Source organism: Mustela nivalis, assembly GCF_964662115.1.
Source record: "Mustela nivalis genome assembly, chromosome: 19".
Taxonomy (NCBI): Eukaryota; Metazoa; Chordata; class Mammalia; order Carnivora; family Mustelidae; genus Mustela; species Mustela nivalis.
In genome coordinates this window covers 39,298,645-39,323,499 of record NC_139038.1, presented here as the reverse complement: position 1 = coordinate 39,323,499, position 24,855 = coordinate 39,298,645, and the positions used below count along the sequence as shown (strand labels likewise).

General features: G+C 58.3%; 2 protein-coding genes across 5 annotated transcripts; both read right to left on the bottom strand.

Moving 5' to 3' along the window:
- Window positions 1-4,148: 4,148 nt before the first annotated feature.
- Window positions 4,149-16,320, bottom strand: IL9R (interleukin 9 receptor). Of its 4 annotated transcripts, none has more exons than XM_082713699.1 (9): window positions 16,232-16,320; window positions 12,701-12,814; window positions 12,296-12,407; window positions 12,020-12,198; window positions 11,361-11,506; window positions 10,833-11,040; window positions 10,227-10,335; window positions 8,953-9,037; window positions 4,149-7,462 (listed from the first exon to the last, which is right to left on the bottom strand). In XM_082713699.1, exons 1-9 carry the CDS (start codon window positions 16,257-16,259, stop codon window positions 6,962-6,964), a joined length of 1,482 nt encoding a protein of 493 aa, XP_082569825.1. In that variant the 5' UTR covers window positions 16,260-16,320; the 3' UTR covers window positions 4,149-6,961. The 4 variants fall into 4 exon arrangements, with proteins under 4 accessions (XP_082569825.1, XP_082569827.1, XP_082569826.1 ...); XM_082713701.1 differs by having other exon boundaries at window positions 11,361-11,501; XM_082713700.1 differs by lacking the exon at window positions 16,232-16,320 and adding an exon at window positions 12,930-13,486.
- A 4,630-nt stretch (window positions 16,321-20,950) lies between these two features.
- On the bottom strand, window positions 20,951-24,819 carry POLR3K (RNA polymerase III subunit K). The gene is made up of 3 exons (XM_082713769.1): window positions 24,632-24,819; window positions 22,681-22,768; window positions 20,951-21,495 (listed from the first exon to the last, which is right to left on the bottom strand). The coding sequence occupies exons 1-3, from the start codon at window positions 24,740-24,742 to the stop codon at window positions 21,368-21,370; spliced, it is 327 nt and encodes a 108-aa protein (XP_082569895.1). The 5' UTR covers window positions 24,743-24,819; the 3' UTR covers window positions 20,951-21,367.
- Between the last annotated feature and the right edge of the window lie 36 nt (window positions 24,820-24,855).

Below are 24,855 nucleotides of genomic sequence, written 5' to 3'. Positions count from 1 at the left end.
CAGTTCCCCCGCGCCTTCGATTTTCCCTTCCTTCTCCTAATGTCCTCTGTGCTATTCCTTACATTCCACATATGAGTGAAACAATATGATAATTATCTTTCTCTGCTTGACTTATTTCACTCAGCAGAATCCCTTCCAGTGCAGCCATGTCGGTGCACACTGGTTTTCATCCTTCCTGATGGCTGAGTCGTGTCCGTGGTGCGCATGGACCGCATCTTCTTTATCCGTTTGTCTGTGGAAGGTCATCTCAGCCCTTTCTACAGTTTGGCTATTGTGGACATGGCTGCCATGAACATTGGGGTGCAGGTTCCCCTTCTTTTCACTACATCTGTATCTTTGGGGTAAATACCCAGAAATGCAATTGCTGGGTTGTTGGGTTGCTCTGTTTTTAACTTTTTTGAGGAACCTCCATGCCGTTTTCCAGAGAGGCTGCACCAGCTTGCGTTCCCACCAACAGTGGAAGAGGGCTCACCTTTCTCCGAATCATCTCCAGCATCTGTTGTTTCCTGCCTCGATTATTGTCACTCTCATTGGTGCAAGGTGGTATCACAGTGTATCACAAAACCACACAAAGGTGGTTTTGATTGGAATCTCCCTGATGACTAATGATGTGGAGCACTTTTTCACGTGTCTGTTGGCCGTTTGTAGGTCTTCTTTGCAGAAGTATCTGCTCATGCCTTCTGCCCATTTTTTGGACTTGATCTAGCAAGGTTTTGACATTAAGATAGTTGTGAGATTCCTGGAAGAATGCCACCCATGTTGCACCCAGGAGTGGGGGGGGGGTGGCGGGTGCAGGGTGTCAGCTTGTGTCTTGTCCTCAGCCAGCCTTCTGTCCCCTCATCATAGCCCATCGATACAGACTTAAGACCAGCCCCGAGGTCTTCCTCCAGGAACTCAGCTACCTCAATACTGATACTTTGTTAAGGACAAAAGGAACCTTGGCTTGACATTAGCCCGGCCATCAGGATCCTATGTCTTCTCCCACATATAAAAGGGAGATGTCTGGGTGGCTCAGTTGGTTAAGCAGCTGCCTTCGGCTCAGGTCATTATCTCAGGGTCCTGGGATTGAGTCCCCCATCAGACTCCTTGCTCAGCAGGGAGCCTGCTTCTCCCTCTCCCTTTGCTTCCCCTCTGCCTGCTCTCTCTCTCTCTCTCTCTCTCTCTCTCTGACAAATAAATAAATAAATAAAATCTTTAAAAAAAAATTCCTTTAGAAACTTCCGCTGTCTCACCACCCCCCAAGATGTATGTTACCAACTATCCTCTAAACATATGGCCCACTGACATACATCTCTGGGTCTCACGAATTAAGGTTTTTACCGGACTGTAGTAAATGACCCCTTGAGGTCCACCTTGCTTCCAAATTCCTTAGAGACTGACAGTATCCCTAACAGCCCACCTTGAAAGTCTGTAATCAGTCACTCCTCACAATCCCGGTGCAGCTCTTTCTGCCCAGGAAAGACCTGTGCGTTAACAAAACCACTTTTTTGCATCAAAAAAGGGCATGCTTAGACCAGGTTCTTTCCCCTGGCTGTGACCCAACTGGTGGTAGCCTTGTGAAAGCTCTCCCCTTCAGGCTTCCTGGCTCCACTTTAAGTAAGGTTCCCTCCATTTAATTTTTACAAAATCTTTAAAATCAGGTGTGTAGATGCGGGTTAGAATACACGCATATATTTCCCTGCATCGTCGTCTAAACAGAGTTCCCGCGGTATATGAGTCTTTTATGCCATTCTCTATAAAAAGGACCCTTGGAAGACATGTCTGGCTCTAGGGGTTGGGACAGTGGCTGCAGGACCCAAGATCAGAAGTATCAGAAAATGAGGAAGTGGGGTGCCTGGGTGGCCCAGTGGGTTAAAGCCTCTGCCTTCGGCTCAGGTCATGATCTCAGAGTCCTGGGATTGAGCCCCACATCGGCCTCTCTGCTCAGCGGGGAGCCTGCTTCCCCCCTCTCTCTGAGTGCTTTTCTGCCTGCTTGTGATCTCTGTCTGTCAAATAAATAAATAATCTTAAAAACATGAGATATCAATATTGGTCCATCAACTGTGACAACTCTGGGGAAAAAAATAGAAGCAGAACAGAGATTAAAAGTCAAATAAGAGGGGGGCACCTGGGTGGCTCAACTGGTTAAGTAAGCATTGGCCTCTTGATCTCAGCTAAGGTCTTGATCTGAGGGTCATGAGTTTAAGCCCTGCATTGCCAATTTTACTTAAAATTTTTAAAAATTGTAAAAGTCAAATTAGAGAGAACACTGGAAGACTAGAGGGAATGAGTAATTTCCAAGTAAAAACGCACATTAACGAAATGGACGCTAATATAAAGAAAACAGAAACAGACCAATGAGCATGGAAAGGTACAGTAAGCCTTGGAAATCTCCCACTGGAATCTCCCCCAGAAATAGAGGGGTTCATAGCAAACACCCGAGTGTTCTGATTATAGTATCAAAGCGGGATGGATTTCTATAGTTCATCTAAAGTGGGATGCCAGTGATTCCAAAGTACACATGATTGTATGTACCATCATAAACGTGCTCCCAGTTCAACGGGGACTTTCCCAACAAAAGAAAAAAAATGTTTGACGCGTTTACGTCCATTAAAGCCAGAACAGTTTTAATCTTTAAGAAATTCAGGTTTGAGGGTGCCTGGGTGGCTCAGTGGGTTAAGCCTCTGCCTTCAGCTCAGGTCATGATCTCAGGGTCCTGGGATCAAGCCCCGCATCGGGCTCTCTGCTCAGCGGGGAGCCTGCTTCCTCCTCTCTCTCTCTGCCTGCCTCTCTGCCTACTTGTGATCTCTGCCTGTCAAATGAATAAATAAAATATTTTAAAATAAAGAAAGAAAGAAAAGAAAAGAAAAAATAACATAAGATAAAGAAATAACACATACATGAACCTGGGCTTGGTGATGAGTCTTTTTTTTTTAAGATTTTATTTATTTATTTGACAGAGATCACAATTAGGCAGAGAGGGAGGAGGAAGCAGGCTCCCCCCTGAGTAGAGAGCCCTATGCGGGGCTCAATCCCAGGACGCTGAGATATAACCTGTGCTGAAGGCAGAGGCTTATCCCATGAGCCACCCAGATGCCCCCAGTGATGAGTTTTAAAACACCAAAGCCAGTCCCTGAAAGAAAACAATTGCTGATGTTCTCTCTGGCACAATGTAATGTACTTGTGAAAGATGCACTTAGGAGAACCCGAAGAAAAGCCACAGATGGGGAGAAAACTTTCAGAAAACATATCAGAAGAAAGACTCCCGTGCAAAATATCCAGGCAAACTCCAAAAGCGAAAAAGAGAACCCACAACCCAACTAAAGAAAGTAAAGATCCAAACACAGCCCTCGGCGAACCAGAGGTACCGACGACAGACGAGCACAGAGAACAGAGCTGCGCACCACCAGTCACGAGGGAAAGCAAATGAAAACAGTGAGCTGGGCCGCACATCTGCTGAAGCGCCACGATCTCCGGAGAAATGGCGGTGGCAGCGGGACTGGCATTCGCCGCTGCCGCGGCGCATACTGCCCCCGCCATGCTGAAGGCCCCGGAGCTGCTCCCTCCAGACCACACACGATCTCACCGTGTAAGCCAACAAGCGCACTCCTGGGTATTTAGACAACAGCTCCCAAGCCAAGCCCAGCCTGCTCTTCGCACAGATCCTCTCTCTCCAACGGCCAGATACTTTCCAGCGGACCAGGGTGCCCTTCAGCAGGTGAGTGGACAACCAAGCGAGATGCGTCCATGCGTGCGACGGGACGCGACTTACCCACAGGGAGCAATGATCCATCGAGCCCCGCCAAGACACGGGTGAGTCGTGCGTGCATGTCACCGAGTGACGGGAGACTATCTGACTGACCATACCGTACCACGTGTGTGACAGCTGGGAAGGAGACATCACAGAGACGGCCACCGGCAGTGACAGAGAGTCGCTGGCGGGGTCTGACCCAGAGAATGAGCGCTGAAGGAGGTGCCCACAGGCCAGGGCGACCGCGGGCGTCCACAGGGGATCCCCGCTAGATGTCCGAAGCAGCGGGGTCCCTGGGAGAAGTCCTTCCAGCTCTAGGGGACAAGGATCTCCTCTACCACGTGTGTCACTATTTCAGGAGCAGTTCATAGGGAGACTTTTTTTTTTGAGGGTGTGGTAACATATATATGACATCAACTTTTCCTTTCATTAGTTTTTATTTTTAAAACTCTAGTAAAATACACACAACATAAAACCATAAAACATCTTCACTGTTAAACATCTTCACCATAAAAACTTAAAACCATCTTCACCGTTTTCAAGTGAGCGTTCACACGGCCGGGTAACCATCACCACTGTCATCTCTCATCTCAGTGCACGAGAGTTCCAGTTTCTTCACATCCTTGTCAAAAGTTGTTTCCGGTTTTCTTAGATAACAGCCGTTTTCGTGGGTGTGAACTGGCACCTCACTGTGGTTTTCATGTTCATTGCCCTGATGTCTAAGGACGTGAAGCATCTTTTCATGTGTGTGTTGGGATTGGATTCAGCAGTGACCCACGTATAAGACACCAAATAACATGCAGGATTTAACAAAACATTTGGGGATGGAATATGTACTATGACTTCAGTATCCAGAATATACAAAGAGCTTTGACGACTCAACAACTCCAGGACAAGCAAACCAAGTAAGAAATAGACAAAGGACTTGAACAGCTTGTCTCCAAAGAGGAGATACAGTAGCCCATGAAAGATGTTCACCATCACCAACCATTGGGGAGACGCAAGTCAAAATCCCACTGAGGTACCCCCTTATACCGGTCAGAATGGCGATCCAAGGAGCCCTGGCTGGCTCACTCAGAAGAGCACATGACTCTTCTTTTTTTTAAGAATGTATTGACTTACTTTTAGAGGAAAAGAGAGACCAGAAGGAGAGAGAATTCCACAGAGACCACAAGGAGTGCGGAGTCTGATGCCGGGCTCCACCGCACGACCCCCAGATCCTGACCTGAGCCAAAACCAAAAGTCGGACACTCGACAGACTGGGCCACCCAGGCACCCAGGCACCCTGGGCACGGGACTCTTGACCTCAGAGCTGTGAGTTTGAGCCCCACACTGGGTGTAGAGATTCCTCAAATAAGGAAACTGATACAACAAACCAAATTTAGGAAAGGACACTAACAGTAGTCGGTGAGGATGTGGAGAAGGGGAATGCGAGTATGTTTCTGATGGAAGGTGCTGACGTCTCTGTGGAGAACGGTTTGGCAGTTGCTCAAAAATTCTAAACACTGAGTCGCCGTACGACCTAGCAATTCCACTTGTAGGAATGTACCCAAAAACACAGAAAACAGGTGTGAAACAAAAACGTTGATGTCAGCATTCACAGCAGTGCCGCTCACAGCAGGGAAACGTGGAAACACCCACATCATGCATAAAATTGGGGGGTTAAGATACGCCCTTTAAAAGTTGGGGTTAAGCTATGGGGATTTCACCACACTGGAAAACACAGAGGGGGCTGGCTCAGCTGGCGGCGCAGGGCACTCTTGATCTGGGGGTCATGGGTTCAAGCCCCACATTGGCTGTAGAGATTACTTAAAAATTAAAAAAATCTTTAAAAACAAAAACAGAGAGACTGCTGGACGTCCCCCCTCGCCAGGGAGGCCCGCTTGCCTCAGTCTGGCCTCCTGAGGCTCACTGCTCTGTCTGGCCTCCCAGGCCCTCCATAGTCCAGCCGGCCACATTTGGGACCCTGCCCTGCCTCCAACTCCTGGAAACACGTGCCCACTTCAGGATCCGTTCCCAGGCCCCTGCACTCCAACCCCCTCAGGGCCCAGGGCTCAACCACTTCCTCATCCATGGTCTTCAAACGGGGGGACCCCCGGCACATGGCCTCCCCGGTTCGTCTCCTCACAGCGGGGGAAGCAAGTGTTATCTGGGCATGCAGGTGTGCAGCGACCCGCAGGGGAACTCACAGCAGCACAACGAGGAGGGACGGGGAACCCCACAGCTGGAGGGGCCGGCACAGCTCACCCACAATCCCACAGCCTCTGAGGGGTGCTCCAGCTCCAGACACCGTGAAGAGAAAACGTGGGACCCACAGGAGCGATGTCTCTGGCCACACGGAAGAGGTATCCCAGCTGTGGGGGTCACTTGTCACACGCAGGTGGCCTACGTTCCCTGGGAAGCCACAGGAGCCACACTGCTCACAGAGGCTGCTCTAAGCCCCCGGCCCAGGGCCCACCGGGGGTGGGTTCCAGGACGTGAATTCACGCTGGTTTTTCTCATCCTTGGTTAGAACTGAAGATGCTGCACGTCACGTCTGTCCACACCCCTCCCGCTCTCTATGGCTACAAATACATTCTGGGCCCTGCCTCACCCCTGCTGACCATGCTCTGGCTCTGCTGAGGCTCCCCACAAAACCCCAGGGGCTCCATGGGTGTGGAGGAGGGGGATGCCTGTCTGAGGCAGAGGGAGCTGTCACCTGGGGGACCTGGGGGCCACAAGTGCTTGTCTCTGCGCAGAGCCTAGGGGTCACCGGAGCCCCATGGACAGGGACCAGCTTGTCTGCTCCTCCATTTCCAACGTCAGCAGCCCCCACCCCAGAAAGCCCCAGCGTAGACAGACCCCATCCCCCTGCCCACCTCAGGGCCCCCCTCCCCACAGGCAGCTGGTTCCTGGAGTCACAGCAGGAGACAGAGCTCAGGAAAGCACCACCTCAGTGGGCCAGGAGCAAGCCGGCCCTCTAAGGGGTCGGGGCCAACACCACCCTTCTCTGGGGGGCCGGGACAGAGCCCAAGAGCAGGGAGGGAGGTGGCGGGCAGGGCAGGGAGAATGGGGGTAGGGGTCGCCGGCCGGCCTGCCCCCATCCAGACAGGACGTCTGCACAGGGCTCCATTCTCAGAGAGACTTTCATCCATTTTCCACAAAACGGACTTTGTGCAGTTGGCCGAGTCAGCATTCTAGATGAAACGGGTGACTCTGAAGGCCGGGGGTGAAGCAAAGGCCCTGGGGTCCTCACACGCCCTGTGCAGCGGGGTCTTGCCACTGGCCGTGACTGGCTCCCACAGCACTACTTCCTGACTGGGCGTCCAGGCTCTGCTGGTCACAGGAAGGGCCCCCGGCCAAAGCCGGGCTGGGCCCCGTGCTGGGTGAGTTTCCTGGGAAAGTGGGGGTGTGGCAACCCCCGGAGTAGCCCACGGTCCAGTAGTCACGGCTGCCGCCCTCTGACGGTGGGGGAGCTGGCCTGAGGGGACACGTGGGGGCCCAGTCCTTCTGCGGCAGGTAGGCAGGCGGCTGGCCTCCCTGGACCACAGGCCTGGCCAGCAGTGCAGCCTCCAGGAGGCCAGCCCCAGGGCCCTCCTGCTCCTCCTCCAGGATCACTGACTGCCAGGGGTCCACCGGGTCATAGGTCAGCCACGCGATGTCCTCATGGACGCCGGACTCCGAGGCTCCTCGTGGGGAACAGCCACTGTCCTGGCTCGGCAGCACACCGCTTCTGCGGGCCCCTGTCCAGGTCTAGGACAGACAGCATGGGGGGAGGGGGTGGGAAGGGCTCAGGCAACGGGCTCGGGACCCTCCCCTCTCCTCCCAGAAGCTCTCCCGGCGTCCTCACCCCGAGTCCAAGCAACAACTGTGTTTGGAGCACTCCATCTCACCCGCCACGTGCCAGCCTGCCCACAGACCTGCCCCGGGACCCCGAGGCCCGTCAGGACGCTCAGCGACCCCCCGCCTCCCGCTCACAGCAGGCTGGAACAGGGTACAGGCGCCGACGGGTGCCGGGGATAGAGAATATCCCTGGTTCTGCTCCAGGCACCAGCTACAGAGGCTGGGCAGCAGCTGCTGGACCCCCGCTCACTCACACACGCACACTCACTCACACTCTCACACACTCACACACACACCAGGAGATGCCGTGGGGACACCACTTTTGGGCTGGTGGCAGCAGACCCGGGCCCCCCATGCGGTCGCAGGAGGCCCCCACCTCCCAAAGGAAAGTATTTCCTCGGTGGGACCAGGAACCGCACCAGGCGGACCACATACTACACGACCCTGTGTGTCTGCCCAGGTGCCGGGAGCCGAGTCACGGCAACACAGAGCCCCCGAGGGGTCTAATCACTGGGAGGGTGACTGGGGTCAAGAGGAGGGCCGGGTGCGTGTGGCTGAGATGACGCATTCCAGGACGGTCACCTTGGGGCTCTCGACTGTGACGGCCGCTGCCTGGGAGAAGGAGGCGGCCTCCACCGAGGGTAGAACACTCAGCTTTAAGCTCGGAGGTACACTTCTGGACAACAACCTCGAACCCCGGGCTCCCTTGTCGCATGTTTTCCCGGCTCCCTTCTGAGAGACAGAAGTGGGAGGCGGAGGGAAGCCCAGCAGCGGCAGGGGCCACGGGGAAGGACCCCAGGAAGCATCCCATCCTGTCCTCTGCCCGCAGTGGGGATCCGGAGACCACCCGCGGGAGCTTCCCCCCAACACACACCCAGGGGGCAGGAGCCACGAGGCTGGCAGGAAGGGGAGGCGTCAGGTGTAAAGACCCTTCAGGTGGGGCTCACCAGGGCCCACAAAGGGAGAAAAAGGGAGTGTGGCAGTGCTACCCACGGGAACCCAGAGGGGCCAGACCCTCCTCAGTGACTGGCACAGCCGTTGCCCCCCGGACCTCTGAGGACCCCAAGGCCGGCGTGAGCAGCAGACCCTCCCCACAGACGCCTTCAGAGAAGCAGGGACGAGACACAGCGGCCATAGTCTCCCTGTGACGTGACCACATACCTCACAGGGGCCGCTTCCCCAAAAGAAAAAGAAACCCGCGAGAGAGAATAAGGCTAATAGTCTGGACGCATCTGAGATGGCGTGTGTAAATTTAAACCCACTACGTCTACCAAAAACAGCTCCGAGCACCCACAAAGGCCCCATACCGGCCCCAATCTCACCAGAAGCCCACATCCTCGGCAGGCCCGACCTGGGGGAGACCCCAGCCCCGCCCTCTCCCCACTGCGGGCTGCGCGCACCTGGAAGTCCCCGTGGTGCACACTGTAGAGGGACTGGAAGAAGGCCGCCGGAGAGGGCACATTCCAGGAGAGGCTCCTCTTCACCCTGAGGCCAGGACGGGACAGCTAGAGGCCTCTGCATGCCCAGCGAGGGGTCCTTGGAGGCCCGGCTCCAGCAAGCACTGGACCCCGTGGGAGCCTTGCACCCTTCCCGCCAGAGGCCGCCCCACCTCCTGCCTCTCATTGGGTCCAAACCTGTTCTCAGGGCAAAACCTGACACCCATCCCTGTGGCTTGCCAGACCAATGACCCTGTAGAACTGACACACACCAAGACACACATCCTTTACAGGGTGAGTCATGACACTGGGCTCAGGGCTACAGGGTGCCTCTTGGGTCCTTATCCCACAGAGGAAGCAGACAGGAGGCAGCTCCCTTCCCCACCTGACTTCTCCCTGAGCAATACAGAGCCACGGGCCATCCCACAAGGATGTGGCCCACAACTCCAACACAGCAGGTCCAAACTGGCCTCACCAGCTTCCCCAGGGGGGACGTGGCCCCCCCAGGTCCCCACCGCGGGGATCACCAGTCCTCTGCCCCCTCCGCTTCCCTTCTTAGGCCTGCAATTGCCTTCCCTTGGCTCCCTCCTTGTCTCTCCCCACTGCTCTGGCACACAGCCGTCCTGGTGGGTCCTCCCGGCCTCCTGGTGGGTCCTCCCCATCCCCTCGGACCCCCCAAAATCTATCCTCACAATACAAACACTGTTTCATGAGCTTGAAGACCTCTCTTCTGCTCCAGGTCAAGTCTGGCGTCCACACCGCCCAGTACCCCCACCCACCCCGCTCTCGTCCTTTCTGCGGTGAGTCTGCAGCCGGTCAGTCTCCTCCGGGCCCCTCCCTCACCCTGACACGGGTGATGGTTTACTTCAGATGGGCCCTACATCTGGTAGGTTCTCTGTGGCGTGCACTGGAGCCCTGAGCACACCAGGGCCCCAAAACGGTCTTTTCAGAGAAGGCATTTAAAAGTCAGCAGACCACAGAGCACCCCCAGAGGCTCTTGGGTGATGCGGTCCCAGTGAACTTGGGTCCCCCTGAGAGTCTTTGGGGCCCTACAACCCCCAACACACTTGACAAGTGGGGAACTCTCTAGAGGCCCAGGGCAGAGGCTTAGCCCATCCAGGATCAGATAGCGGGGAGGGCAGATGGTGAGAGGGAGGGCCGCTCTGGTCCAAGATGCCCCTCCCCACCGCCACACACACGCACGCACGCACGCACGCACGCACACCTTGCCTACCCACCTGGGTGAAAGCTTGAACACGAGGTAGATCAGGCTGGTCAGCAGCAGAAAGACGGGTACAGCAACAAGGGTGCTGCTGCCGGGCTGCCCCCGAGAGGAGGACAAGGGGCCTGTGGGCAGGAAGGGCCCCGGGGCAGTGAGCTTCCTTGGAACCAAGGTGTTCCTCTAAACCCAAGTGGCAAAGCTCTAGTAGGAGTGCCCGGGGCCACCATGGGAATTTCCTCCCAGGCCCAGGGGCTGTGTCATGCCTGCTCCCGAATCAGCCACCGCAGGGCCCCACCTCCTCCATCTGCAAGGTCATCGGGGTCAGGCACCCTCCCTAGCTGGTCACAAGGGTCAGCCCAGCCCTCCCTAAAGAGGTGAGATCACGTCCCACTCCGGACGGAAGCAGAGGCCCAGCATGCCTCCCAGGGCCACAGTCTCTCCCCATGACACAGTAACTACAGGTTCCAAGAAGCCTGACGCTGGGCAGCTGTGTGTTCCCTCCTTCAAAACCCCAGACCTCCAGGGAAAGGTGGCCAGCCGGGGCAGGACCACCTCCGGGCGGGGCTCTAGGAGGTTGAGAGGCCTGGATGGGTATAAGGTCCTCCGGGAGGGAAAGCCACACCTCGGTCAGGGCGAGGGGGCGAGGGGAAGCGGGCAGACCGACTCCACTCGCTCCACTGGCCCTCATAGCGCAGCTCCTCCTCCACGTCCGTTTCCGGGGTGGCCATGCGGACCCGCAGCCGGGCCTCATAGCGGGACCCGGGGTCCAGCTCCACAGCGTCCAGCGAGAGCTGGGTCACCCCGACGATGTGGTCCCTGAGCTGGGCCTGCTGTGGGGCAGAGGACCGTCAGCAGGCGCAGAGGGGGGACAGGGCCCGTGGCCCCGAGACCACGCCCGCACACGGCCACACAGCTATGCCCATGCACGCGGGCACAGGCTCATAAGCACACTTACACTTATCCACCCCCATGCACACACACAGCTGTGGACCTGCGCATGCTCACACACACGTGTGCACAGCCACGCTCCGGGCTCTGAGGGTACCCCCTCCCCCTCATCCACATGGACATCTTCCTGTGGGGGAGGGTTGGCCCCCCCGTCGCGGCTCCCAGGAGAGAGAAGGCTCCGGAGCAGTGGGCCCAGCATTACCTCCCAGCCCTCTTCCTGCTTCTTGAATGCCAGCTCGTAGCTGAGGATGGGGGTCAGGGGCTCCAGAGCAGGGCTGATCCTCCAGGTCAGGACACAATAGTGAGAGGTGACATTGCTCTGTAAGTCAGAGGGAGGGTCCAGCTTCACTGAAACAGAGTGGGGCTGCGTGAGGGTGTGTCTGCCGGCATGCCCAGGAACGAGGTCTGAAACAGGTTGGGGGTCAGGGGGCGGGGGCATGGTCATGGCCTTCCCAGCCCGGGGCCCTCCTGGGAGGCAGGACTCTGTTTCCTCGCTGGTGACGTCTCCCAGCGAGGCCCCAGGCGGAACAAGACAACGGTGAGCAACTCCAGGCCCTGCAGCCAGACAAAGAGAGCCCCCAGTCTGGCCGGCCGCTCCCGTCCTACGTGTCTCACTGTGTCCCTTCCTGCTGCGCCTCAGGTGCATTTCAGGTAACTGGAGTTGTGCCCTGGGCCCAGCCTGAAGCCCGGTATCTTCACCCTCCTCCCAAACCCTGTCTCCAGGGAGCTGGGGACCCTCCCCTCCCATCTCCGAGCCCCGGGTGTTCCACGGGGCCACGAAGATTAGGGGCCATGCGACCCTGCCCCCAGGCCCCCCGAAGCCAGGACACTCCCCGTCAGGGCGCCCAGACCTGGCCTCACCATGTTTCCGAGGCAGGTACTGCGGGTCCACCAGGCTGACCTGCTCCTGCCCAGAGACGCCGCGGTGCAGCGTGACGGTGAAGTTGTCAGAAGGCACAAGCACCTCCTCGGGGGGCAGCACCAGGGTGCACTCTCCGGCCCGGAAGACACATCTGTGCCGGCCGCCCGGCGCGTGGTTGCTGGAAAGGGTGTGTGTCGGCACCAAGGGCCACTGCGCCAGCCCGGCCCTTGCACCGCGACCGTGGGGACCCTGCCCTCAGGGCCCTGCGGCCTCACCTGATGAAGAGCAGCCAGGCATGGGGGCCCCGGCCCGGCTCCGGGGCCGACCAGCGGCAGTGGATCCTCAGGATGTTGTTGTTCAAACAGGTGACAGCCCCGGCCCCGAGCCCTGGGGACAGGCACGGTTTGCAGCCCACAGCGTGCTTCAGGGCAGGGTCAGACCTGCGCGGACACTCTGAGAGGGCCAACCCCAAGAGTGGTCCCAGGAGGAGGCTCCAAGGGCAGGGCTGGGAGGTGAAGGGCTCTGACCCACGAAGTGTGGGTGGGACCTCCAGGCTGGTCCCAGGAGGTAGCGCCCCAGCACGTCCAGCCAAACCCTTCCCTGTGGAGTGAGACAGACAACTGCCCTGCCCCCAAGCTCTCTGCCAACCACCCCCACAGACACGAGTGCCCCTTGCTCACCTCCTCCTTGCCCTTGGACGGAGACAGCTGCGCCGACCCAGGCACCCATGCAGGCACAGATCAGCAGCCAGGCGCTCAGCTCTCGCGTCAGGGCCTCAGCCTCCAAGGTCCGTCCTGCAAGGGACTGGGCTGAGCGCACCCCCGTGGGACTGTCCCCAGGAGGTCTCCCCTGTGGAGGGCTTCAAGTGGGTCACCGCCTGCCCCCTCACCACGTCCCACCACTGGGCACCAGAGGCTAAGCTGTTCTCCTAAGAAACGGAAGCTCAGGAAGATCCGAATGGCCGCGGTGTACAGCATGGTGCCCGCAGACCCAGGCCTCCTGCTGGGTTCCGGACTCCCAACCAACAAGTGTCTGAGTCTGCCTAGAAGCCTCCTCTCTGGGACAGATGTCCTCAGCCAGCATGGTCCCAGGTCCCGTCACGCAAGGGAGATCAGGTCACAGCAACCTTGTGCCAACCATGCAGCACGCATCACACGCTTGCATTCCCACGGCAGCCCCGTGAGGTAGAGAGACCGTCCCCGCTTCCTGACAAGCCAGCCAAGTCCCAAGGAGGGGTAGTGCCTCGCCCAGGGTCATGTGGCTGACACCCACACACCCTCTCTCCCCGCTGCATCCGTAAATAAAGACCCGCTGGGGACTAGTAGGAGGATGGCAGTGAGTGGGGTGTCCGTGCAACAGAGGGCCCTCCCTGAGCCGAACGGCCACACCCCTGTTTAGAGCTACCCGCCCTGGGAAGGAGAGCAGGGCCCCGGGGGGACCAGAGGTTCACGGGAGACAAAGGCGCTGGGTGTTAGGAAGTGCCTGGGTGCAGGGAGGCCGTTGACATCCGATCACCCCATTCGTAGCTCCAGATGGTGCACTGATAGTTCCGAAGCAGGAAGCAGGGTGAGCCTGGTTATGCAAGCCTGATGGGTGATAAGGAGGCCAACAAGCAGCACCGTGCTCACAGACCACAGCACGCAAGCTCCTGGGGAGCCCGCACGCACCCAGGCAGCACACACCCCTCCAACATGCCAGCAGCCTCTCTGTGGACCCGCAGGACAGACCCCAGTACAATCCCTGCTCAGGAAAATGGCACACCATCCCCCGGCACCCCCAGCCACAGCATGGGAGGCAAGTTCTGCCCAACACCTCGCATCCCCTCCCATGCATGCCGGGCTGGAGATGAGGGAGCAGCCTGATCAGAGCCCAAGGCAGGGTGTGGGATGACAGAATCACAGTGAGCCCCAAGGTCTGGGGGCCTGAGGGATGGCAGCCACTTCCCAGCCAGGAGCTGGGCCAGGCCCTGGTGGAAGGACTCCTCTGTGCACACTGAACTGGGCCGTTCCTGCCCCAGACTGACCTAGGAGCGGATGGTTCCAGAGCATGGTGTGGGGTGGCTCCAAGCTCGGCTGGCCCCAGGGCAGGGACAAGAGCGAGCTACCAGGGCCAGGACCCCTCTGGGGGAGCAGCAGAGATGGACACGGGGACGTTTCTCCTCGAACTCTCCACATAGGATGCTTCTGGGTCTACGACGTGAGCTGGATGGGGCCGCCCCTCCCCGAGCTGTGGCCGTCAAGGCCGGGGTCAGGAGCAATGTGCCCAACGCCGGCACCTGGTACCTCTGTTCCCAGCACAGGTCCGACCTGTAGTCACACCAGCCTGGGAGCACCCACCTCGCCCTGGGCACCGCTGGCCTGTCCTTCCTCTGGCCACCCGCATCCTCGACAACAGGCACTAGGCCAGGCAGTGTGGAACCCCCCACCCACACACTCCCTGGTCCAGGAACAGGCACTGCGAGGACAGCAGGGGGACCTCATCACCGCTCGGACAACACGACACCACCTCGCAGGACGGCTTGAAGGGCTGGGGGGTGAACCAGGGCATCCCCCTCGGGACGCCACCACCCAGCACTACAGCCCCACGTCTGTGGACACGCCTTCAGCCCTGGAGCACTCTGGTCCCTTCTCAGGACCCATCTCCTCCGTGACCTTGGGGTCAAGATCTGGCCATGAGGTCTGACCGCTGGGGCCTCACAGCTTTCCTGCCCTGGTTTACTGGCCCACCACAAAGCCATGGGCTGCCTTGCAGCTGGACCCTGCACCAGAACCCACCGACAGGGCCAGACCCGAGGCAGGTCTCTAGAGAGACACAGCCCCTCCCCGCCATGGGCCTCAGCCCCCAAGGACCCACTGAGGCTGGGGAGGCCCCGCCAGAGCAAGGTGCCTTTGTAGCACACCCTCCAAGCAGGCTTCACGCCAACTCCTGCATCCACTTACTGTCCCCTCCTACAGAGACGCTGTGTTTTTAACGGATGGAGAACCGTCCAGCTCCCTCCAGAGGAAGGAGGCTGCTATTTCAATGGACACTTACCAAGCATTTTCTTCTCTCTGCTGGGGAAGGTGGAGAAACTCAGGCCCTGGCTCCCAAGAACCAGATACAGGAGGACATGGGGACTGTGATAAACAGTGAGCTGGAGATGGAGGCAGGAGTCCCCCCAGCGCCTCTAGGCCACTTGAGCGCACAGGGGCTCGTCTAGCACAGGTGGAAACTGCCAGTGCTGTTGGCGGAAAGGACCTGAACACGAGCTTCCTACAGGGATGCTGACAGGAAGGCCACAGGCTGGAGGCTCAGAGGCAGGAAGGCCAGCCAGGGTGGGTGCAGAAGAGGTGCAGGAAAGACTGGGGAGAGGGAGAGCCGGCCACGAGCAGCTTCCCCGCACTGAGAGGGGTGGGCAGGAGGGGCTGCAGCTGGAAAGAGCGGGTCTGGGAGCCCTGGAGACACCAGGCTGCAGCCGCGGAGACACATGAGCTGGCCCCAGTTGCGCCTCGGGGGGACAAAGACACATCCTTCATGAAGCCCTGCTGAGCCCCCCAGTGTCTCTCTGGCCAGACCAGACATCCCCAAGCCAGGCCAGTCAGCTCAGGAAAGGAGCAGGGGAGCAGGTAGGGCTGTAGGAAAGGTCTAGAATAAGGATGTTGACACGGTTGCAGGGGACCTGGGGGCAAAAGGGGGTTAAATGTTGTACCTGCTCTTCCTGCACCTGTTAATGGCCCTCCTCTGCCCAGAACCCACCTCCCCGCCGCAGCCCCCGGCGGCGAGGTCAGCCAAGCCCACGGCTCTGCTGCCTCCTCACACCAGGCTCTTCTAGGGCGAGACCTGTGTGACTGGCGTGAGGTCCCATGCCTGCCCCAACAGGAAGAGAAATGCATCCTGAACCCCCTGCGGAGGCGGACCTTGTCTCTAGGTATGTGCCTTGGCCCCTGGGAAGAGGGCACTGGGACAGGACCAGAGCAGGAACCCTCACCTCCCCTTCCTCCGCCTGGTCAAGATGACCTTCCTTCTAGGACCACACTCTCACCTGCTGCCCGCCCACAGCCCCAACGGGGGGATCCCCAAACTCTGGCTCCTCTTCTGCTCAAAGGCCCCCGAAGATCATGGGGGCTTGAAGGGGTTTTGCCGGCCCCAGGACCTGGACCTCATCTCCAGTCCGGGCCACCACAGCTCAGACCATCTGGCCCCAGAATGGCTGTCTTGACAGCCAGACTCACCTTCCCAGATGCACCTGCTGGGTCCCATGGCAAGTCAGAGGGGCCCCCAACCCTGCAGACCTGGAGATGACTGTTCCTGTGCTTGTAGCAAAGCCTCTCAGCCTGACTCAGGCTATACGTGCAGTGAGCAGTGACGTGAACCTCCCGCGGCTCACACGGGCCGCCCATATCAAAACCACGACGCAGAGCAGAGCGGCTGCCCCAAGTGGGGCTGGGAGACAACCACCACCGCTAACCCCAAGCCCGGGGACTGGGACATGGGGTGACCCTTCATTCCCTGTGACACGAAAGGTAGCTAAACATGGGCTGTGGGGACCCGTCCAGCAAGGGGCAGTGTCCACTGGAACCCTTCCAAGAAACAGCCCTGGAGAGGCGGTTAAACAAGAAAGTGATGCACTCCCACGTCAAGGAGAGCAAACGACACAGAAGAAAATAAAAAATGAGTCCCCGCTCTCTCACCCCAGAGGACGCCTCTGTGAGAAGTTAGGCACAAGTCCTTCCACACGAGGGGGAAGCCCAAACAGGTGTATGTCTTTCCTGGCCTCAGGCTGCGCCGAGCGGGTGGACTCCTGGCTCCTGTATTTTCGATGCTCTTCTAGGTCGGCACAGAAAAGCCCATTTAGTGCATTTAACGGCAGCACATGCCACAGTTCAATAATCCTGCCGGGAGACATTGGGATTGCTGCCGTGTGTGCTATCTTTATTTTCTGAGGAAGGACGTGCAACATTACGTTAATTTCCATAATCGCAATTTTAAACAAAGGTAATGAGTGATTCTGGGCAGGGACCCTTAATACCCAGATTGAGCACCTCTGTGCAACTGATTCTACGGGTGGAAATGCAGGGTCTGAAGCTCAGCATTTTAATGGGGCACCCGGGTGGCTCAGTGGGTTGAGCCCCTGCCTTCAGCTCAGGTCATGATCTCAGGGTCCTGGAATCGAGCCCCGCATCTGGCTCCCTGCTCAGCGGGGAGACTGCGTCCCCCTCTCTCTGCCCCTGCTTACACGCCCCCCTCCCTCTCTGACAAATAAAATCTAAATTTATTTTAAAAATAAAAACTAAAAACAATACGATTCAGCATTTTAAAATACTGATCCTACCACGTGGCCCTCCAAACACGGATCAACATCTACTCCCACCCGGAGTCCGGGAGTGCCTGTCCCCAACAGGACACAGTATCAGTCTTTGTAATCTTTGCCTATCTCCTAAGCAAACACATTTCGCGTCGCTTTCATTTACACTTTGCTGATTATTAGTGAAGATATGCTTCTTTTCCCTTACTTACTGTCTGTGTGTTCTCTGGGGTACCAAATAAGGGCACATTTCAGTGTGCATGTGTGTCTCTGCATCAAAACATCTCGGTTTAGGTCTGGAGGACCCGGAGCTGCAGCTCTGAGCTCTGCAAAGAACCAGGACCCACAGAGAGATGAAACCAGAAGTCTAAGCCCGTGAACACCTGAGGACTGGCGGCAAACATACATCACGCATCTGTTTTGTTGAGATGGGAGGGGCAGGAGAGGGAGAAGGCTCATACCCGGTGCGGTCGTGACCTGAGCCAAGATTAAGAGTCAGACTGAGCCGCCCAGGCGACCCCCACACAGCTGTCTACTATTTAAGTTTCAGTCAACATGACGCCCACCTTACCTGTTAGAAGCACACACCTTTACGATGACTGCAGCTTCTCTAGGACCCGTCTAAAGAGAGGTTCCTTCCCTCTGACAGGGTCCCTCCCACCTTGCTAAAACTAGAATTTACCACCTCAAGTCTGTCAGACCACAGCACCCACACCACAGCCATGACCCCTCCAGGGGAAACCACACAGGTGGGAAAGGGAGGAAACCTGGAGGGGAGAAGAGCACCAAATTCTAGATCGAAACTCTGCCCCCAACACAAACAACAAAATCTCTAGCTCCCCGCGAACTCCATGCATAAGAGTGACTCCAGGCAGCCAGCGAAGGGTTAAAGATCAGACACCGCGTTTACAGCCTGCGGTAGGGAGCAGTACGAAACACCCTCTCCAGAGAAACCCAACAGAATCCAGTATCTGTGGTCTACATCGTTCACAGTTTCCGAGATGAACCCGAGAGTATCGGGTTTAGGAAGACACAGAACCAGGTGACCCACGTCGATGGACAGGGACTCCCAGGACCAACCTGTTGGAATGAGCACAGGTTTATGCTCCAAGTTGTGAAGGAAAATATGCTCCCAAGGAAGACATAGGAAATACGCGAGGAGAGATACACACTGCAGAAAAGAACCAAAAGGAAAATACATAAGAGAAAAACACAGTATCGTAACAATGCAGAAAACAAGAAAAAGACATAAGAGAGGACATCCGTGAAAGTCAGTGCACAGCCCTTCCCGGAGGCTGGGAGCCAGGGAGAGCCCCAGAGAATCCCCAGGACTGTCAATCCTGAGCGTGAAGCAGTCATACAAACATATCACGTGTTTCCTTCCCTTAACCTCTTCCCAGTGCACACGCATCGAGACGAAACCAGAAAGTGGACCCTGAATTGGTGGCACAAGGGCACCCCAGCAGGTCAACGTTATTGGAGCCGACCCGGTCACTGGCACGATTCTCAATGTGGCACAGAATTTCTCCAGAAAAATTAAATACAAAAATGAAGCAACTAAATTAAATTTCCTAGTGGCTCGTGCGTTACCCAAGCCAGGAAAGCTGTGAGGATGGCGACTGGCGTGTATTCGTAGCAGCTGAAGTGTGTCCCAAAAGATTAGACTGAAAACTCCGGGCCCCTGGGAGAACGGTTCTAACACCTAAGGGCACTGGGAGCAGCAGGAAGGCAACCCACATCATCCAAAGTGATTTCCCTCGAACCCCGACGACTCCCCGGATGTGACTGCTACCACCCAAGGGTGTCTCCGGAGAGTCAGGGCCCCGCACGGAGCTGGAGCCGGCCCGCAGAGAACCACCCAACCCCAGAGGCAAGACTATCCTCAAAACCGAGAAAACACTAGGTGGGTAGAGCGTGGACTAGCGTCCGCTCCCACACCTCACAGCAAGCTCTCTGGGGAAACCACCCGCCACTCCCATCGGCGCAGACTCCAACCTGCCGGCAACACCAACAGCCGACTTCACATGCTCCCGGCACTTAACCGGCACTGACAGATGCCTGTTTGCCATCTGTCTGCACGAAGAGAACTGCTAACTCTGAAGCCCCGTTAAGTGAACCGATATCCCCTCTTTCACCGGGAGACCCACACACAAAACGCGGCCCAAAACCCAAGGACTGCGGCCATGTCGGGTTTTGTCTATATAAAGGCTGTCGAAGTTTGTCTTCCTAGATTTTGACTCTTGACCCACAAAGTCGAAGATATTTACTATCCGGCCCTTGACGGAAGTTTGCGAACCCCTGCACTGGACGATCGTCATCGCCACCGTACACAGGGGAATGAGGGCAGAAGCTCAGCTCGCCGCTATCTCACCGCGAAGTGGCAGACGTGCTGGCCTTTACCACTGACCAGACAGCAGGCATCTGCAGAAGATCCGAGGAAACTGTGCACGTGGGAACAAAACGAAACCACAAAAACTGATGCAACAAACAGAAGCTACCGAGGGCAATGCCCGTATCCTAACATTCCATCAGCATAACCGGAAGACGCTGCTTTGTTCCGGGGAATGACCCACTACAGACCACAGGCTCACGACCCGGGCTACGTGTCATGGCAAAAAGAAAGCCATCAGGTTGGGGCGCTGGGTGGCTCAGTCAGTGAACCAGCCAACTCTTGATCTCAGCCTCAGGCCATGACCAGCGGATCAGGAGTTCAAACCCTACGCGGGGCTCCAGCGTGGAGCCTACCTGAAACAAAACGAAGCCAAAAGAATGCACCGCCATGTAAGACTTCAGGATTAGCCATTTCTGGAAAAGATGCGAGTCTCGAAAACGTACACACCCGTATCAGGGGTATGAATTCACATCCCGCAACTTCCTAAACGAGACTTCACTGGGAAATTTGGGAACGTAATGAAGTCCGAGGTCCTGGGCAAGAAACCAGCCCGGCGGCAAAATGCCATCCAGTCCCCCTCCAGGCTGGGACATCCCTTTTCTTTTGCAGGAGAAAAGATGAAGGAAAACAGCAGAAATGCCTTCTATCTCACCAGTTTACTGCAATCCTAGGAAACCCAAACAGAAATGACCGCCTGAAATCCAGGTCATCAGTGATTCTCGACCAGAAGAGCCCGAAGGGTGGCAGGAGTTTGAGGTCAACGTCTCAAAGCACTGAAAACCCTGAACGCGGTCTCTTGCGGTAGCAACACGAGTGCGAGGACCAGGCGCCGGGCTCAGAGCACAACGCCACAGGTCACGTTAAGGAAATGGCAGAGGCTGGACACGTCAAGAAGGCCAAGCTGGGGAAAACGGAGACGCTGGAGGAGAACACCCACCCAGGCAAAGGCCCCCCTGGGGGAGAAGCAGAGTGACCGTCCTAAGCACCCAGGGGACTCCCTGCCCTCGTCACCTGCAAGACCTCCGCCCGGCCGTGCCGTGGAGCAAGAACTACCTGCCGGTGGACACATGTGACAGGCCGCACTGTGGACCGGGCACCCAGGGCGACACAACAGGCCTGCGGGTCTCTGAGGACCCCCAGGCAGACTGCCCAACCCTCCAGTGTGCCCTGGGCTACTACAGCAAATCAGGTTATGATTAATGACAATAAAACACACTTCTTGGCAAAAAAAAATGAAACACTGAAAAGGCAGCATTAAGGTTTCCATTTTAATTAAACGTTCACAACAGATGGTGCTAAAATAAGTTAACAGTTAAATACTCAGGGACATCGATGTACTATCAACACAACTTTACTTCGCAACTGCCGACAGGGCACACATCTGAAAAGGGTGATGGCTAGAGGACATCTGTCGGCCCCGACAGGTGCACGCCAGAAGAGCACGCTTCCGTGCAGACACCCAACTCCGCACACGCGACCCCTGGGCACAGTGAGCTCATCCGCGGACCGACAGGCGGGCTGCATCTACGGGCCCCTGGGCCAGCTCCCCTCCACGGGTCAGCTTCCCGCCACCCCCACAAAGACGCCTCTGGACAAAGTTCGCACTCCTGGCGGGGAGTGCACCCTGGGGAGTGAGGTCCGAGACAGTGACGCGGCCAGGCCAGCCGGACCCTAGTCCCTCCAGCGGTGTCCACACTGAGCACTGCAGCACTTGTAGAAGGTGGTCATGGGCTCGTCGGCAGAGCGTGTCTGCAGCTGCATGAAATAGGCACGAGGATGCTCGCATTTAGGACACGGCTCTGGAAACAGAAGAACGAGTAACCCACGTCATTCAAAACAAAAACAGAAACAAACTGCCCATAGCCAGACATACCTGCTAGAAGGAGGTGTCACGGAAAGGCAGCAAGACCCTGTCCCGGCCCGGCTACCTGGCATCCCTTGCCTGGGCACCCTTGTGCCATGATTTCAGGCGACCACTAGTGGCACCGGTCCCACTATGCTCCCGCAGTGAGGGAACTGAGACCTGTGACCGGGAATACACGCCAGCTCCCTCCCTGGCCCCCTTCTCCTCCTCCCATCTGCTGAAGACGGGCTGCGAACAAGGAAGGGGACGGTGGCTACCTGTGCATCACGGGTCCACTCCTGCGAGACTTCCAACAGCCCTTCCATCGCGTGGGCCCTCACGCCTCCCAGAAGAGCCCCCGCGGGCAGTGAACACACGTACCCTCCAGGGCAGGGACCCATCCTGGCCACAGCCCTCGGACTGTTCTCAGGGCCATCTTGCCCTCCGCCCCACACCTCTGCCAAGTGCCTCGAGGCAAAGTGACTTCACCCTGAGAAACTGACCCAGTCCATCACACTTTCAGACACCATTTCAAACATTAGGTACGTGAGTCATTTTTTTTTTTTAGCAAATTCTGCCGATGCCAATTTTACCGCATCAGATGTGGACGCTCTTCCACAGGGGGAAAAGGCGACAGGGAACAGGAGCTGCTCTCGGTCCTCCCAGTCCAGGACTGTCTGGGGCTCCCCCCTTTCCCTCACTGGTCACGTCTCCCCCCTCCGCATACGAACAAGACTCGGGATAAACAGCTGAATGCTCTCTGACATTGACATGTAAAAGTCCACACCAGAACAAGGGACCCCATGTGTTTCCTCGGGCTCTGACTTCCCTTACTCCTGTAACCGCCGCTCCCACCACGGCCAGCCCTCGGAGCGCATGGGGTGCCCACCACTGTCTCCCACACCCAGCGCACATGGAACAGCCCCAGGAAGGGCCGGGGAGGCCTCCAAGGTCCTAAAACGCTGGGTCTCACTTTGAGACCCCGGCCCAGGCCCATCCAACTCTGGGTGGGAGTTGAGCCATTACTGTCAGTCTAACAAGTGCTCAGGAAACTCTCTTTAGGCGCTCCCCCGTCCTCGGCGTCCCTGATGCAGACCCAGGACGGCAGCCCCGTGCCTCACCGTCACTGCTCGCGACTCACCTGCGGTGGAGTCCACGTTCTCCCAAGCCGCTGCCCCACCAAGCACGTCGTCTACCTCTTTCAGCTTCGGGTACTTCCGATTTGTCACCTAATGGAACAGCGGGTCCTCAGGATCCACACAATGGAGGAGGACAGACCTGGGCCCCCAAACCATTCCCGTCTTCAAGGGTCTCCCAGACCTGCTTCCTTCAACAGAGACTGGAGGGACACTAAAGCAGTCCCATGTTTCTCCTCTCACAGCGCAGAAGTCAGCACTGGCATTTAAAGAATCCAGGTCTCCGCAGTTCCAAAGAGGAGGATTCAGCTGTGTGGAGCTCAGGTCATGATCCCAGAGTCCTGGGATGTAGGCACTGGGCTCCCTACTCTGCCCCTCCTCCCCACACCCATACTCGCTCACAGGCTCTCTCTCTCTCTCTCTCTCTGCCTCAAATAAATAAAACCTTTTTAAAGCAGGAACAAAGAAAGTAAATGCATTGTAAGCCCTAAGGAGTGACTGTAGAAGCAGCTGGAACAGCAGCAGCGGTCCTGTTCTCAGGCTACTACTGACCGCCAGGGCCCCCTAAGAACAGGATCCCGTGACCCCAGGGACAGGGCACGGGTTAGGAGCGAGGGAAGACGGTACCCCTCCGCCCCTCCCTGCACCTGGCGATGACTAGCAAAAACATCCCACTCCGCCCCTACCCACGTCTGCCTCCCGGCGAGCCCGCGCTCAGGACGGTGCAGGCCGGCTTTACCGCGTTAAGGCACCCGCCACCCTCCGCGGTCCTTTCCCTCGCTCTGAGGCACGCGTCCCTGCTTCTCCGGTAAAGGAAAACGACAGCTCCGCGCGGAACCCCGCTGGGCTGCCCCCCTCGAAGAGGGAGCCTGCGTGGCCGCTCCTTTGTTTCGGCGCAGGGACCACACAGGGGTGAGAGCGTCGCTCCGGGCACTGGAGGACGCACCAGAGCGGCAGGAAAGCCGGTAGGTGGGACCGTCCCCTCCCCGGCACGGCCCGCAGAGCGCAGCCCCAGGCCTTGACCAGCAGACCACACCTGGGCTGCTCCCCGGCTCGCCAAGTGCCCGGGGAACGTCAGGGCTCCCTGGGCGTCCGCTCCCCCCGCAGCCGGCGACCGCGGCAGCCCGGCGCTGCCCCGCGCACACGGGGGGGGGGGGGGGGGTGAGGGGGGCGAGTTTCCCATCCGCGCAGCTTGGGGGGCGAGTTTCCCATCCGCGCAGCTCACGCTGGAGACCGACGAGGCACGACCCCGCGCGCGTCGTTCCCGCCCCGCTCTACTTCGAGGATCGGCCTCGGCCCTAAGCGGCACCAAAACCGAGAAGCCCCCGCCCTCCCACGCCTTAGGCCCTCAGGAACACAGGGAAGACGCCGAAACGCTGTAAAGGAGCAACCACTTAAAACAGGGCCCCCGAGGGGCACGGCGCCCCCCGGAAAAGCAGACCGAGCAGAAAGCACGTGCAAAGGCCCGGCCGCAGCTGCGTGCGCGACGGGGCTCCTCGCAGAACGCCTCGGGTCTCGGGACAGCGCGTGCATGAGGCCGGGCATGGGCGGCACCCTCGTGGGGCCTGGCTGGGGTCCCGGGGTCCGCGCTGGGAAGGGGGATGTTTCGGGACGGGGCCGGGAGCGCGTGTGGGGGCCGCGAGCCCGCGGGAGGGGGAGGGGGAGGGGAAGAGGGAGGCAGGGGCTGGGAGCGCGCGTGGGGGCCGGGAGCCCGGGGAAGGGGGAGGCAGGGGCCGGGAGCGCGCGTGGGGGCCGCAAGCCCGGGGGAGACGGACGGGGAGGCACGGGCCGCGGTCAGGAGCGCAGCGCGGGAGAGACGGCCGGGGACCCGCGGGGCTGCACTGAGGCTTGGCGGCCGGATCGCGGGCGCACGCGATGGGACGCGCGGCAGGACCCGTAGCCGGCGGGAGGCGGCCGCGAGCGCGAGGACGGGCGAAGGCGGACCCCGGGCCGCACCTTGCGGGTGATGTTGTGCACGTAGGGGCAGGTGTTGCAGGCGAAACGATGGCAGCGCTGGCCCTCCTCCACAATCAGCCCGTTCCCGCAGCCGGGACAGAAGAGCAGCATGGCGGCCCCCGGCGCCCCGCAGGCTCCCGGCAGCCCCCGCGCCCGCCGCCGCCGCCGCCGCCGGGCCCGTCTCGAGCGCCCATTGGTCTGGGCAGCTGCCCCGCCCCCCCGGC

Excerpts from the sequence above, each read along its gene's own strand:
- IL9R (XM_082713698.1), bottom strand. The coding sequence starts at position 12,997 with ATGCTGTACACCGCGGCCATTCGGATCTTCCTGAGCTTCCGTTTCTTA. Across the intron at positions 12,815-12,909 it reads GTGCCCAGTGGTGGGACGTG|GACGGACCTTGGAGGCTGAG; the intron begins GTGAGGGGGCAG and ends AGTCCCTTGCAG. Across the intron at positions 11,507-12,019 it reads GTACCTGCCTCGGAAACATG|TGAAGCTGGACCCTCCCTCT; the intron begins GTGAGGCCAGGT and ends ACTCTGTTTCAG.
- POLR3K (XM_082713769.1), bottom strand. The coding sequence starts at position 24,742 with ATGCTGCTCTTCTGTCCCGGCTGCGGGAACGGGCTGATTGTGGAGGAG. Across the intron at positions 22,769-24,631 it reads TGCACAACATCACCCGCAAG|GTGACAAATCGGAAGTACCC; the intron begins GTGCGGCCCGGG and ends CTGTTCCATTAG. Across the intron at positions 21,496-22,680 it reads GAACGTGGACTCCACCGCAG|AGCCGTGTCCTAAATGCGAG; the intron begins GTGAGTCGCGAG and ends TTCTGTTTCCAG.